General features: G+C 37.5%; 1 protein-coding gene and 1 long non-coding RNA gene across 2 annotated transcripts; one reads left to right on the top strand and one right to left on the bottom strand.

Moving 5' to 3' along the window:
* Positions 1–1,316: 1,316 nt before the first annotated feature.
* Positions 1,317–9,632, top strand: LOC128245975 (centromere protein S-like). The gene is made up of 5 exons (XM_052964189.1): positions 1,317–1,320; positions 1,669–1,703; positions 1,911–2,068; positions 2,678–2,744; positions 8,686–9,632. Exons 1-5 carry the CDS (start codon positions 1,317–1,319, stop codon positions 8,833–8,835), a joined length of 414 nt encoding a protein of 137 aa, XP_052820149.1. The 3' UTR covers positions 8,836–9,632.
* Positions 9,633–12,304: 2,672 nt separating this feature from the next.
* On the bottom strand, positions 12,305–14,421 carry LOC128246752 (uncharacterized). The gene is made up of 2 exons (XR_008263352.1): positions 14,239–14,421; positions 12,305–12,694 (listed from the first exon to the last, which is right to left on the bottom strand). It is a non-coding gene; the product is annotated as an uncharacterized LOC128246752 (long non-coding RNA).
* Positions 14,422–15,683: the final 1,262 nt, after the last annotated feature.

Here is a 15,683-nt window from a genome sequence, read left to right as displayed (position 1 = left end):
CATATTCATCTTTAAAATTTCGTCATATTTACTTATTCCCTGCTGCTAAGAGGATACAATTTTATCTGCAAATATCAGTCATCAACTGTACATGTTTAAAAACTGTACCTACTGTCCTCACACTTAATGGTCATAATCTTAAAACTGCCTCAAAGGCATGCAATGTCAATGACAAATCAGCTTTCATATCGGTCCATGCATATTTCAATTGTTCAAATAATCCTGACAACATGGCGCTCAGGGGGGGGGGGGGGGGGGGGGGCATAATGTTTGACAAACATCTCTTGTTTATAGTTGTTTTAAAATACAAATAAATTAAATATATTACCTTTTTTCTTCCAATATTTTATCAATATTTTCAGTAATATATGTTTTTTTTATGTTGAATTACAAATCTCATTACAACTTATATCGAAATAATATTTGAACATTTCTACTGTTTTAATTGTATTTAATATAAAAACTTAATTAAAATTAAGGGGCTGAAATGTCTCTGAAAATCAGTGAGAGGCTGAAATGTCTCTGATGGAAATCAGTAAGGGGCGGAAATGTCTCTGATGAAAATCAGTGAGGGGCTGAAATGTCTCTGATGGAAATCAGTAAGGGGCTGAAATGTCTCTGATGGAAATCAGTAAGGGGCTGAAATGTCTCTGATGAAAATCAGTAAGGGGCGGAAATGTCTCTGATGGAAATCAGTAAGGGGCTGAAATGTCTCTGATGGAAATCAGTAAGGGGCGGAAATGTCTCTGATGAAAATCAGTAAGGGGCGGAAATGTCTCTGATGAAAATCAGTAAGGGGCGGAAATGTCTCTGATGGAAATCAGTAAGGGGCGGAAATGTCTCTGATGAAAATCAGTAAGGGACCGAAATGTCTCTGATGGAAATCAGTAAGGGGCCGAAATGTCTCTGATGGAAATCAGTAAGGGGCTGAAATGTCTCTGATAAAAATCAGTAAGGGGCGGAAAAGACTATTCAATATTTTTTAGGGGGCGAAATGGCAGGGCCGAAACGTCTCAGGGGCCGATTTGGTAAGGGGCCGATTTGTCTCGCTCCACTGTAAAAGCCTTATACAAGTTATAGCATATATGGCATATTTACAATTGAAATAAAAAAAAAATGTGGCTGTTGCTTAGTCTGTGTATGTCTGCAGAGCGGTCTTGAAGCTGTCTACAGAGGTGATATTCACCAGGTCTCGAGGAAGGGAGCTGTTTTTGTATTGTTTGTAGTTAGGCCGGAGTTCAATATAGGCATTGTAATGTCTCCTTGTAGCATAGTAACGCTCTGGAGTAGCATAAGGTGTATACTGCTTTATGGAAATGGGTTAGTCTCTTCATCGAGTCTGTGTTGAAGTGATTGCCAGTTCATGTTGTTGAGCATAGTTGCGCTGTTTCAACATGAGTAGTTCGTGTTGACTCTCTTGCTTGACTTAATCGATGGATTGAACAGGATTTGTCAAGGGATTGAACATCCTGTTCAAAGTAGGGGTCCCAGACTGAGGAGAAGTATTCAAGATGTGGTGGTACTAGAGAGTTGAACGCTTTTTCTTTTACATCTTGCTTGCAGTTTTTAATATTATATGTATCCTCAGGATGAGTTTTTTTTAGTTTTTCTTCTAATGTTGCCAATATGAGTTTTCCAGGTTAAATCTGATGTTAATTCGACTCCCAGGTATAGAAGATCTCTGGAGGTGCATTGCCAGGCGAGTAAGAGACATCCCTGCCAACGCTAACATTGTTGTTATTTATTTCTGCTTTTAATACTAAAGTCAAACCCAATAAATCCGCAAATTGGCTGTGCCTGACTTCTGCAAATTCAGTGGTTTGGTATGGTTTTACTTGATGGGTAACCAGTACTAGGATATTTGGACCTATATCACGAAACATGTTTTCCATCTTTTCTTTATTTTTCAGAGGCTAAAAGCTGCTGTTCACCACACAACTCTACAGATATGTAATGAACACGCAGATGAGAAAAATGTACAGCATAACAAGATGGTTGTGGCCGCCATCTCCGAGACGACTTGGAAAAAATGTGAACAATTTGCTACAGATCTAGAGCTCTTTGCAAAGTACTATTTTTGATATTTTTAATCATTTTTGTCCTACTAAACTTAAGAATATTCCATGTACATGTATCTTCTTAGTTTCGCCATACAATTTTATAATTGACATTTTAAAATAATTGAAATAGTAGGTACATTTAAATGTTAATAATTACTTGTCCAGATGTTTCCAAACATATTTGGTATGATTGAACTCAAGTTTTAGAACATGTATAATCTATGTTGTATCTATAATTACTTGTCCAGATGTTTGCAAACACATTCGATATGATTTCCAAATGATATGATTGTATTTATGATTGGTATGGTTAAGCTCAAGCTTTAGAAAATATATTATCGGCCACTTACATTTTCATTTAACAACTTGTGCCATAGATATGTGTGGTCAATGCGGTCAAAAAATTGTTGGTAATCAATAAACACACAGTAAAGTTTTTCTTTTTCGCTTGGAACTTTTGAGATAATACATTGTAAAATAAAAATACAGTCAGATACAGATTTCCCTTTCTGAAAACCAAATTGATTTTTTTTGTGAGCTTTTCATTCACATTGGACCAATTTGTTAGTCTATTAAGGAGTATTTGTGGAGTATTATCAATGTTGTATCAATTTCAGGCATGTAAAAAGAAGCACAATCAATGCAGATGATGTTAAAATGTTGATAAGGAAGACACCCAAATTGGTATGACTTGATTTGTTATGTCAGGTTTCATTGTCAACCACATTTCAGACTTTATTCAACAAGCCCAAATTCTTTTATGTTTATATAATAATGGGTTTATAACCCACAAGCCTAAATATATACAGTAAAACTGCAATTGCTCAAGAACGCCTTGGACCCAGTTAAAACCTCGAATGTTCTGATGTTTTGAACAACCCAAGTGTCCATTTAAGTTTGTTATGAAATCTCTTACAATGTATTTTCAAAGTTTGAAGCCGTCAGTTTACTTCGGCACGGATTACGTATTTTGTTGTGGAAATCACTCATATGTTTAAAAGCTGTCATTTACTTAGTGTGAAAATGTAAAAGAAAAAAACAATATATGAGAATAAATAGCAATGTTTATTTAAAAAAAAATCTAAACAAACAACATGAAAATATGATTAAATTCTTGTCATTAACTTTTGACAATTATCTTCTCAAATGTCCTTATCAAGTATTAGTGGTCATGCGTAAATGGTGATAATCAAGTTTGGAAAACCTTATCAAATTCCCTCTCTTTTTTCACTGAACTTTTACAACTTCTGAAAATGTTAACTCCTGCGAATTGTATGTTAATATTTTACATGCTTTTGGGAAAATGTGTGAAATTATGACATCGAGGTAATCATAAGGTTTTGAGCGTTTGTGTATTTAGGACTGACAATGGTGCTCGACTCCTCGACTTTTTTAGGTTTTGATCCAGTGTCAGTATATTATATATGAAAAAAGAAGGTAATATGGAAGAGACTTAGCCTCGACTTTGACTTTGATTGATCGCCTTTTTTCCAACGACAGCCTGTTCGAACAATCTCAGTTTTACTGTACGGCTATGTATGTAAATGACAAGTTCCTAGCAAAATGTCCTACATGTGAACCTTTGGCAATGGCAGAGAAGTAGATACATGTGTACCTTCCTGCCTTTATAGAATTAAATGCTTAAGACACGTTCTTTTGTTTTGATTAAAGCTTAAAATATTGTTATAAATCCATACAAACATGACATAATTGGCAGTAAAAACCTACTTGTTACTTCAATTAAGCACAATTTCTACTATTTCTTGTGAACTTTTGTGACTCCCTTAGCACCCTGTCCTTTTTAATGTAGCACCCTGTCCTTTTTAATATAGCACCCAGTCCTTTTTAATGTAGCACCCTGTCCTTTTTAATGTAGCACCCTGTCCTTTTTCTGCAGCACCCTGTCCTTTTTCTGCAGCACCCTGTCCTTTTCTATGTAGCACCCTGTCCTTTTTCTGCAGCACCCTGTCCTTTTTAATGTAGCACCCTGTCCTTTTTCTGCAGCACCCTGTCTTTTTTAATGTAGCACCCTGTCCTTTTTCTGCAGCACCATGTCCTTTTTAATGCAGCACCCTGTCCTTTTTCTGTAGCACCCTGTCCTTTTTAATGTAGCACCTTGTCCTTTTTAAAGTAGCACCCTGTCCTTTTTAATGCAGCACCCTGTCCTTTTTAATGTAGCACCCTGTCCTTTTTAAGTAGCACCCTGTCCTTTCTAATGCAGCACCCTGTCCTTTTTAATGCAGCACCCTGTCCTTTTTAATGTAGCACCCTGTCCTTTTTAATGCAGCACCCTGTCCTTTTTAATGTAGCACCCTGTCCTTTTTCTGTATTACCCTGTCCTTTTTAATGTAGCACCCTGTCCTTTTTCTGCAGCACCCTGTCCTTTTTAATGCAGCACCCTGTCCTTTTTAATGTAGCACCCTGTCCTTTTTCTGCAGCACCCTGTCCTTTTTAATGTAGCACCCTGTCCTTTTTCTGCAGCACCCTGTCCTTTTTAATGCAGAACCCTGTCACTTTTCTGTAGCACCCTGTCCTTTTTAATGCAGCACCCTGTCCGTTTTAATGTAGTACCCTGTCCTTTTTAATGTAGCACCCTGTCCTTTTTAATGTAGCACCCTGTCCTTTTTCTGTATTACCCTGTCCTTTTTAATGTAGCACCCTGTCCTTTTTCTGCAGCACCCTGTCCTTTTTAATGTAGCACCCTGTCCTTTTTCTGCAGCACCCTGTCCTTTTTAAGTAGCACCCTGTCCTTTTTAATGTAGCACCCTGTCCTTTTTAATGTAGCACCCTGTCCTTTTTAATGTAGCACCCTGTCCTTTTTAAAGTAGCACCCTGTCCTTTTTCTGTATTACCCTGTCCTTTTTAATGTAGCACCCAGTCCTTTTTAATGTAGCACCCTGTCCTTTTTAATGTAGCACCCTGTCCTTTTTCTGCAGCACCCTGTCCTTTTTAATGTAGCACGCTGTCCTTTTTCTGCAGCACCCTCTCCTTTTTAATGTAGCACCCTGTCCTTTTTCTGCACCACCCTGTCTTTTTTAATGTAGCACCCTGTCCTTTTTCTGCAGCACCCTGTCCTTTTTAATGTGGCACCCTGTCCTTTTTAAGTAGCACCCTGTCCTTTTTAAGTAGCACCCTGTCCTTTTTAATGTAGCACCCTCTCCTTTTTTATGTAGCACCCTGTCCTTTTTAATGTAGCACCCTGTCCTTTTTAATGTAACACCCTGTCCTTTTTCTGCAGCAACCTGTCCTTTTTAAGTAGCACCCTGTCCTTTTTAATGTAGCACCCTGTCCTTTTTAATGCAGCACCCTGTCCTTTTTAATGTAGCACCCTGTCCTTTTTCTGTATTACCCTGTCCTTTTTAATGTAGCACCCAGTCCTTTTTAATGTAGCACCCTGTCCTTTTTCTGCAGCATCCTGTCCTTTTTAATGTAGCACCCTGTCCTTTTTCTCCAGCACCCTGTCCTTTTTAATGTAGCACCCTGTCCTTTTTCTGCAGCACCCTGTCCTTTTTAAGTAGCACCCTGTCCTTTTTCTGCAGCACCATGTCCTTTTTAATGCAGCACCCTGTCCTTTTTAATGCAGCACCCTGTCCTTTTTCTGTAGCACCCTGTCCTTTTTAATGTAGCACCCTGTCCTTTTTCTGTAGCACCCTGTCCTTTTTAATGCAGCACCCTGTCCTTTTTAATGCAGCACCCTGTCCTTTTTAATGTAGCACCCTGTCCTTTTTCTGCAGCACCCTGTCCTTTTTAATGTAGCACCCTGTCCTTTTTCTGCAGCACCCTGTCCTTTTTAAGTAGCACCCTGTACTTTTTCTGCAGCACCCTGTCCTTTTTAATGCAGCACCCAGTCCTTTTTAATGCAGCACCCTGTCCTTTTTAATGCAGCACCCTGTCCTTTTTCTGTAGCACCCTGTCCTTTTTCTGTAGCACCCTGTCCTTTTTCTGCAGCACCCTGTCCTTTTTAATGCAGCACCCTGTCCTTTTTCTGCAGCACCCTGTCCTTTTTAATGTAGCACCCTGTCCTTTTTAATGTAGCACCCTGTCCTTTTTAATGTAGCACCCTGTCCTTTTTAATGTAGCACCCTGTCCTTTTTAATGTAGCACCCTGTCCTTTTTAATGCAACACCCTGTCCTTTTTAATGCAGCACCCTGTCCTTTTTCTGTAGCACCCTGTCCTTTTTAATGTAGCACCCTGTCCTTTTTCTGCAGCACCCTGTCCTTTTTAATGCAGCTCCCTGTCGTTTTTAATGTAGCACCCTGTCCTTTTTCTTTATTATCCTGTCATTTTTAATGTAGCACCCTGTCCTTTTTAATGTAGCACCCTGTCCTTTTTAATGTAGCACCCTGTCCTTTTTCTGCATCACCCTGTCCTTTTTAATGCAGCACCCTGTCCTTTTTAATGTAGCACCCTGTCCTTTTTAATGCAGCACCCTGTCCTTTTTAATGCAGCACCCTGTCCTTTTTCTGTAGCACCCTGTCCTTTTTAATGTAGCACCCTGTCCTTTTTAATGCAGCACCCTGTCCTTTTTAATGTAGCACCCTGTCCTTTTTAATGCAGCACTCTGTCCTTTTTAATGCAGCACCCTGTCCTTTTTCTGTAGCACCCTGTCCATTTTAATGCAGCACCCTGTCCTTTTTAATGTAGCACCCAGTCCTTTTTAATGTAGCACCCTGTCCTTTTTAAGTAGCACCCTGTCCTTTTTAATGTAGCACCCTGTCCTTTTTAATGCAACACCCTGTCCTTTTTAATGCAGCACCCTGTCCTTTTTCTGTAGCACCCTGTCCTTTTTAATGTAGCACCCTGTCCTTTTTCTGCAGCACCCTGTCCTTTTTAATGCAGCTCCCTGTCGTTTTTAATGTAGCACCCTGTCCTTTTTCTTTATTATCCTGTCATTTTTAATGTAGCACCCTGTCCTTTTTAATGTAGCACCCTGTCCTTTTTAATGTAGCACCCTGTCCTTTTTCTGCATCACCCTGTCCTTTTTAATGCATCACCCTGTCTTTTTTAATGTAGCACCCTGTCCTTTTTAATGCAGCACCCTGTCCTTTTTAATGCAGCACCCTGTCCCTTTTCTGTAGCAACCTGTCCTTTTTAATGTAGCACCCTGTCCTTTTTAATGCAGCACCCTGTCCTTTTTAATGTAGCACCCTGTCCTTTTTAATGCAGCGTTCTGTCCTTTTTAATGCAGCACCCTGTCCTTTTTCTGTAGCACCCTGTCCATTTTAATGCAGCACCCTGTCCTTTTTAATGTAGCACCCAGTCCTTTTTAATGTAGCACCCTGTCCTTTTTAAGTAGCACCCTGTCCTTTTTAATGCAGCACCCTGTCCTTTTTAATGTAGCACCCTGTCCTTTTTAATGCAGCACCCTGTCCTTTTTAATGCAGCACCCTGTCCTTTTTCTGTAGCACCCTGTCCTTTTTAATGCAGCACCCTGTCCTTTTTAATGTAGCACCCTGTCCTTTTTCTGCAGCACCCTGTCGTTTTTAATGCAGCTCCCTGTCCTTTTTAATGTAGCACCCTGTCCTTTTTCTGTATTATCCTGTCCTTTTTAATGTAGCACCCTGTCCTTTTTAATATAGCACCCTGTCCTTTTTAATGTAGCACCCTGTCCTTTTTCTGCAGCACCCTGTCCTTTTTAATGCTGCTCCCTGTCCTTTTTAATGTAGCACCCTGTCCTTTTTCTGTATTATCCTGTCCTTTTTAATGTAGCACCCTGTCCTTTTTAATGTAGCACCCTGTCCTTTTTCTGCAGCACCCTGTCCTTTTTAATGTAGCACGCTGTCCTTTTTTTGCAGCACCCTCTCCTTTTTAATGTAGCACCCTGTCCTTTTTCTGCACCACCCTGTCTTTTTTAATGTAGCACCCTGTCCTTTTTCTGCAGCACCCTGTCCTTTTTTAATGCAGCACCCTGTCCTTTTTAATGTGGCACCCTGTCCTTTTTAAGTAGCACCCTGTCATTTTTAAGTAGCACCCTGTCCTTTTTAATGTAGCACCCTCTCCTTTTTTATGTAGCACCCTGTCCTTTTTAATGTAGCACCCTGTCCTTTTTAATGTAACACCCTGTCCTTTTTCTGCAGCAACCTGTCCTTTTTAAGTAGCACCCTGTCCTTTTTAATGTAGCACCCTGTCCTTTTTAATGTAGCACCCTGTCCTTTTTCTGCAGCACCCTGTCCTTTTTAATGCAGCTCCCTGTCCTTTTTAATGTAGCACCCTGTCCTTTTTCTGTATTATCCTGTCCTTTTTAATGTAGCACCCTGTCCTTTTTAATATAGCACCCGGTCCTTTTTAATGTAGCACCCTGTCCTTTTTCTGCAGCACCCTGTCCTTTTTAATGCTGCTCCCTGTCCTTTTTAATGTAGCACCCTGTCCTTTTTCTGTATTATCCTGTCCTTTTTAATGTAGCACCCTGTCCTTTTTAATGTAGCACCCTGTCCTTTTTAATGTAGCACCCTGTCCTTTTTCTTTATCACCCTGTCCTTTTGAAAACCTGGCTAAAACCCTATCATACATTGGCTCATTCAAAGACAAATTGCAAATTGGTAATAACTCTGTATAAAAATAGAAGGTAATACAACAGTCTTGCATTAAGCCCTCAATTTTTTCTACTTCTTTTTCTATTTTTAGCTGGACTATATCAATGGTGTGCAAGAAGAACTGAATGCTTCTAAACCAGAACCTAAGAAGAGAAGTAAGAAAGGTAAAGGGAAGGAGACGTCTGTTGGAGCTACCACCAGCGATCAGACTGAAACGGTCATTGTAGAGGAGGAGAGCTGAAAAAAACAGATCAAGGAGTGAAAATGTGGACTTATATTAAGAAACTGCTAGAACTGTTTTCACGCCTTTAAATGACTTTGCATGACTGATAAGTTGAAAGTGATATGTGTGGAACTTAGGAATTGGTTTTACAAAAGTTTTGTACAGTTATAAAAAGTGTGTTTTGCTTGGACAGATGCATCAAAATCAGTATTAAGTATTTGAACATTGAATGGATATAAATGACTTGGAAACAATTTCAAAAAGGGTCTAAGCCCCTTGATCCTGCTTTAAGCATGAATCCCTCATACCCAAACAGACCCCCAGGTATTTTGACCCCCCAAGCTAAATTTTTGATATCTCCATTAACAATGATTATTATAAGTTAAAAATGCCTGGGGACCACATATAATTTGGTACTGGATGAAAATCATATAGCTGGAGTTGCTGATTACTAATATGGAAAACAAATAACCAAAAGTACATTATATGATAAACTTTTTATACATAATGTAATAATTATTACAATTTGCATATGTCCTTTTTCATAGGAACAATAATTCTACATGAAATGACCTATGTTGGAATTTTTCAAGGCCTAAAAAGCTTGTTTGTGAAATGTATGTTATTTCAGGTATTTAGTAGATTCCTTTTCTGGACATTATTTCATTTCAAAAATACTACTTATCTCCCCTTAATCATTTTTTTCATGATTGGTGCTTACCTGGGTCTTGGTATATAGATAGATGGCAATTGAAGAACCATAATCCTTTCGTGTTTATTAAGTTATAATCCTGAGCTGCATGTTTTTAGTTATCTCCCCCTCCCCCCTATCTGCTTTTAAAAATCGAATATTTATGAAATTTCATTGCTGCTGTTTTCTTTCATCTCTTAAAATTTACTTTAAAATTTAATTCTCATACCTGTCCATATCTTTCTATGTTATGATTTTTTTCAAACTTGTGTATAATAATTGTTCAAGCATATACCTTTTAACATCAGGTTGTATGATAATTTCTGTCTTTCATAGATAAAAAGGCGTATGGTTAGCATTCCATTGCTTTCAGCGATATTCTTGTTTGTGTAACATTTCCTACAATTTTTACCATATTTTTCAGTACCAAAATGTTAATATCAACGCTATTGCATAGTCCATTCCCCTGCGTACTAAATCCAATAAAAAGTAAAGTGTTTGTTTATTATAGTGTCACCTCTCTTAGTTAAGGCCAGCCCGTTGGGCTTATGAGACACCTTCAATCGTGAATATCTTTACATCGATTCCTATCCCAAATGCGAGGCGCCTGGCAGGAAGGCAATCGGTACCCCTCGATTTAACTAGCTGCATGGTCGGCAACCTGCCATGTCGGAACAAGCCCCGTGTGAGACTCGAACGTTTGATCTCCCGCTCCGTAGACGGACGCCTTTACCACTAGGCCACGGAGACAGTTATGTAACATGGTGATAGGGGAAGTAATCCAACTTATATACATAGAGAAAAGTGATAGAGGAAGTAATCCAGTCTATATACATAGTGATAGGGGAAGTAATCCATACTCAGCTTTTACAGAGCGGCTTTGCACTTAGAAGGTGATAGTTGTCTAGTTGTACAGGTGTCCGCCTCTCACCCAAGGGGCTGCGGATGCAATCTCCACCACGGCCTCCTTCTCATACCCTCTCAAAATGGATACTAGGCCCAATCAAGTTTCTCGAAACTTCATTAGTGCCTTATTGTTAAGCTCACTACTTTTATTTATCTCTATTTATCGTAATACATGTATTTACAGTCGAGGCTCGCCATGTCAAACATTGCTATCTCGATGTTCTCCTTATGTCAAACTTTTTTCGATTGTGTTGAATTAATTTATACGCTATTTGTATTTCGGTTATATCGAAAGTTCGTTATCTCGAAGTATTTCCCGAGGTCAAACACTTTCGACATAGCGAGTTTTGACTGTACTTCTAATAGGAGTGTTATATTATAACTTATATCTAATAATTACAATAAACGATTTTTCATATATCAAAATCTCATTATGTCAAAAAATGACTAAATGGAATAAGCTGCTTATTTCTGTTAAACTTATGAAGTTTCGAGAAATTTGGGCCAGTACTGGTGTCTGCTCAAGAAACGGTCTTGAGCGTGTCAGCTTTTGTCGAGCTAATTTTTTTAGCATATACCTAACTATTAAATATGTGACCAATTGAAATACACTATTTAATTTCAGAGATATTCATTTTTCATTAAACAGAAGTGGAAGAAAATTCTTATTTGTTTCTAAATCATCTATAATTCATGGTTTGAAAAGCTTATTGAGACTTTATCAGAGTACATTTGATTGTGGTAAATGCCAGTTTGAATGTTAGCAACTTCTAGTATTATCTCAGCAAATACATCAAGTATTGCATTAAAACTTTTGACAGCTGTTCTTTACTATCCAATCTTCGTTAATCAAGTAAATTGCATAAAATGCAAATCATAACCCATTTTGTTCAAATTAGAAACTCTGGATAAGGTTTTGCATGTAATCTCATTTTATAGTGATTCACACATATTTTACCAAAACTTTGTAATCCTTAAAGCTGCACTCTCACAGATATACCATTTTTACAACTTTTTCTATTGTTTGTCTTTGAAAGAGCAATTTTTTTGCATAAATATCTGCAAACCAATGATTTAAGATTGCTGACAAATAATTAGATCGTAGATTTTCATATTTCCGTTCGGAAATTAATGTTTTATGGCTTAAACCATTACTAACGGTTTAAGAAAAATGCATAAAACATCAATATTTGAACTTAAATATCAAAAATCTGGGATCTAATTTGTTTGTCAGCAGTGTTTTATAACTGGTTTCTATGGATTTACACAAAAGTTGGCTTGTTCCAAGACAAAAACTTAAAAAGTTGTCAAAACGTTCAATCTGTGAGAGTGCAGCTTTAAACTTAAAAGGGGCTGAATAGTCGTGCATGATCCCTCTGATAGATCTTGTCAAATAAATGCTCTGTAGGGTGTAGTCAGATTATCACATTGAAACATTATTGTACCTTTATTATGATTGTACCATATTTATTTAGGTATTGACTTCAAACTTCATAATCATAATGACTGTGTTGAGAAGTGCTTGCTAAAGAAACAATATTTGTGTTTGGTATTTTGGAGATATTGCCCTTTGATTAGTTTTATATTTATGTTGTACTGTGACAAGTCTACTTATCTCCATTACTCTTTATTTTTGTTTTAAACTGCAAACACGTCTTGACTGTGTTGATGAGAAGTACTGTGCAAAACACATGCTTTCGTGTATGGTAGTTTTGGAGTTATTGACCTTTGATTATTTTACATCTATTTATATATGCGCTGGTCTGTCGAAAAGATGATGCAGTATTAACTTTAAAATAATAGCTGTTGAATAAGGTACGTGACTGTTTCAATTGACTGAGTCCAAAAGGTCAGAGTTCACGGGTTTGACTGTAACATATGCAACCAAAATAGCAGTTCATATTTTTATTTTGTTGATAAAATTTATCATTCAATTTTGATTCTTGTGTCGGTGCTGAAGAATTCGTCCATGTAAATCCAACCTTTTCATTCCTTTTTTTACCGTTACGTAGGAAACTCCTTGTTTTCTCTGGTTTAACTAATCGAGTTTTCAGATCTAGACGTTCGTTCGTTCGACATAATCGGTTGAACGTTACTACTGGCTTGAAGCGCTTGTGGCATTCGAGTGACTCTTTCTTGATTAGCATCGGTTGCTGCAGGCCCACTGCGTAGCATACGAGGAATTGCTTGCCCGGGCCCGCACAGCAAAGACAAGCTTAGGATGACAAAGAGCAATTGCGATGGAGACATACTTTTTGATTCAGGAGGCCTCCGGGTAAACTACAATATAATTATAAGTCAGCATCAAAACTTGAATTTCGAAAAAATATTAATAACTGAATAGGTTTAGCACAGGGAAAAGAGCTCTCGATCACTTCTCGCCAAAGTGTTTTGAAACAGTAAATTTACTAAATTGTACACGTAGATAATAATTCATTTAAATGCAGAACAACGATCTCACATTATCGAATTGCAATTTTAAATGCATGTATATATTGTGTGTATACGAAAGTTGTTAACGCATTTTATATTTTTGCTTTGCCGTGTATTTCCGCGGAAGTCTGTCTTCAATTTTCAAGTTTGTGATATTATCTATATAAACTGTCCAAGTCACGGTGACTTTTTGCCTCTTTCATCTGCATGGGCATATTTGTCAACGGTCATAATTAATCAACTATTGTAAACCACCAACCAAGCCCTCTATTGCACAACTAACAATTGATGCAGTATGTAGAAAATTAATTAATTCACTGAAATGCCCTTATGAAAAGGACGACAGAGTATAGTATCGGAGGCGTTACCGGCAAATTAGGTCCAGTGTTGCTAAACATTTATCGACCATTGGTTCAGAAACGGCTGACGATGATGCATTTGATAAAAGAGGTTCAGGGCCAAATTTCTGTGCTACAGCAAGTGGTATTTCTGATTTGAACTTTTCTGAATCAAAGCAATCGGACATGATCAAATGAAGATTAATTATTGCTACTTTTCAGCTGATGATTTTGCTAGTCAAGTAAAGGAAAGCAATCAGGATTTTCTGATACTTTGGGCCAATGTTCTAGTTTTTGTTTAACATCAAAATCAAGATAAACATTTTTGAGACTTGAGTCTCAAACTGAAGACGTCAGTGAATATGGATCCTGAAGATGACAAAGTTTTCTGACGTAATGAGTTTCAGTTTGCATAATTAAATATGCAAGGCGAAATAGGTTTAATTTACTTCTGGCGAGAACATACAATCAAATAATTGCATGAATTAATTGTAGCAAACACACCAAATGCTTAGGCTACTGGGATCATTCATTTACCTTTCATAACTTAAAGCTGCACTCTCAAAAATTGACCGTTTTGACTTTTTTTTTCATTTAGAATGTCAGCCAATATTTGCGTCAATGTCTGAAAACTTGTAATATAAGTAAAATTAAGATTCTTAATTGCATTTAGAGGAAGGGTCAACACAGCCGCTGCCCCCATGCTGGGCCCAGACTGGGCACTAATTAACACGTCACGTGCTTTCTTCCCGCTTATCAGCTCACGCTCGGCCCAACTATCATTCAATGCGCGCAAGCCTTGCGGTAAGTTTTATGACTAAAAGCGTTCTACTTACGGTATGAGTGTTTCGGCAGTTTTCCAAACTATATACTATATGTATGTTCTTCAATTAGTTATTTTAAATGACTGAATTGAAGGAATCGACACTAAAACCAGCTGATTCTGGAACATAAAATAAAACTTATAACTGCCAATCTATGGGAGTGCAGCTTTAAAACTAAATTCTTTAAGAATCTTTCATCACCTCACTATGTATTATTTAAAGGTCTTACCTTTTACATAGCCAAAGCAATTTTAAAATACGTGTCTGCTCTTTTCGGAGTCTAATATATATATAAATTATTCAACAATATGTTACATAATATATATGCAGACAGGAATTGACGGTAATTGCTTTGAAACATGTGTCTAATGTATAGGAATTATTTAACAATATATTGCAGCATAAATATGCAGGCGGCAATGATATATGTCCAGGCGGTAATGATATATATGCAGACAGTAATTGCTATGAAACATGTTTTAAAATATTTATAATGCATAAAATATATTCAGGCGGTAATTGTGTAGTAGGTAGTATTATGTAATACTGTATTATCGTCTACCTACACATAACGTTTCATATTACAATACATTTATCCCAAGACGCCGGATTTTGCAATAATAAGCTCAATACTTACTTGAACAGATGATAGAATTCATATGATTAAAATTGACTAAGCTCATTATAAATATTTTCCTTACAACTATCAAATTTTTGAAACAAAAGTACGATATATTTAAATACATACGCATAATTTCATCAATATGCAGTAATGTACATGTATATCCTTAAATGTGAAAACTTAGAATTAATTTGTTTTAACTTGTTATATTTTATGTAGAAAGTTAATAGTACTGATATAGTATAATACAGCATCATGTTTGGTGGATACATGTATTTGTGGACCAATTTAGTAGCGAGTATTATACTTCACATTGAGAACTTTTCTATGACAATTTGTTGTTGTTGTTGAGTTAATGAAAGTCTACCCGCGTCTTATAGTGGCTGCATTATGGCTTGACCCCGTCACATCCCCAAGTGTGACTGAATCATATTTTTGAGGGGGAGTTTTATTCACACCGTTTTGTGGGATATTCGCCAAACGAGTAATTTTGAACCCTACGATGAATGACATCTAGAGTGGTCCCACTGCTCTTTCTGTGACAATTCAGGTTTTTACCAGGCCTTTGGGTTGTCGGGGCCGACGTGCCTCTCCTTGGCGAGGCTAATTTCCGATATATCAAAACAGTAATCAATATTGACAAATCAAAGCTAAGGCTTCCGTTATAGTAGACCTATAGCAAGAAGGCGTGGCGGCCGTATAATCGTCTGCTTAGCTGTTATCGTAATGGTTAGCTGATCGCCAGAAGGCGTGTATGGAATAGTTCTCTAGACGCATCATCCAATCGCGTTCGCGGTTCTCCCCAACCCCTCCCACTATAATAAATTGGCATTACGTGTGAAATCAATGGACCTTTATCTTTCCAATCAATAACATTACTGGTCTTCGATTTCAAATTCAACAATGTGTAAATTAATGGAGGTACTCTATTTGTAATTTAACGCGAAGATTTAAACGCACACAGCGTTGCCTAGTTCTACAAAAGTCCGCCAAGTTGAAATTTTGGGCGATTTGGGCAAGGATTGCATCTTCCTTCCGTATATATATATATA

Source organism: Mya arenaria, chromosome 9 (assembly GCF_026914265.1).
Source record: "Mya arenaria isolate MELC-2E11 chromosome 9, ASM2691426v1".
Lineage (NCBI taxonomy): Eukaryota > Metazoa > Mollusca > Bivalvia > Myida > Myidae > Mya > Mya arenaria.
Note: the sequence above shows the minus strand (reverse complement) of the source record. Positions and strands in the feature narration are given on the sequence as shown.

What these genes read in the sequence shown, in the direction of transcription:
- LOC128245975 (XM_052964189.1), top strand. An exon ending in GATCTAGAGCTCTTTGCAAA is followed by an intron (nt 2,069 to 2,677) that starts GTACTATTTTTG and finishes TATCAATTTCAG; the next exon opens with GCATGTAAAAAGAAGCACAA. An exon ending in TAAGGAAGACACCCAAATTG is followed by an intron (nt 2,745 to 8,685) that starts GTATGACTTGAT and finishes TTCTATTTTTAG; the next exon opens with CTGGACTATATCAATGGTGT.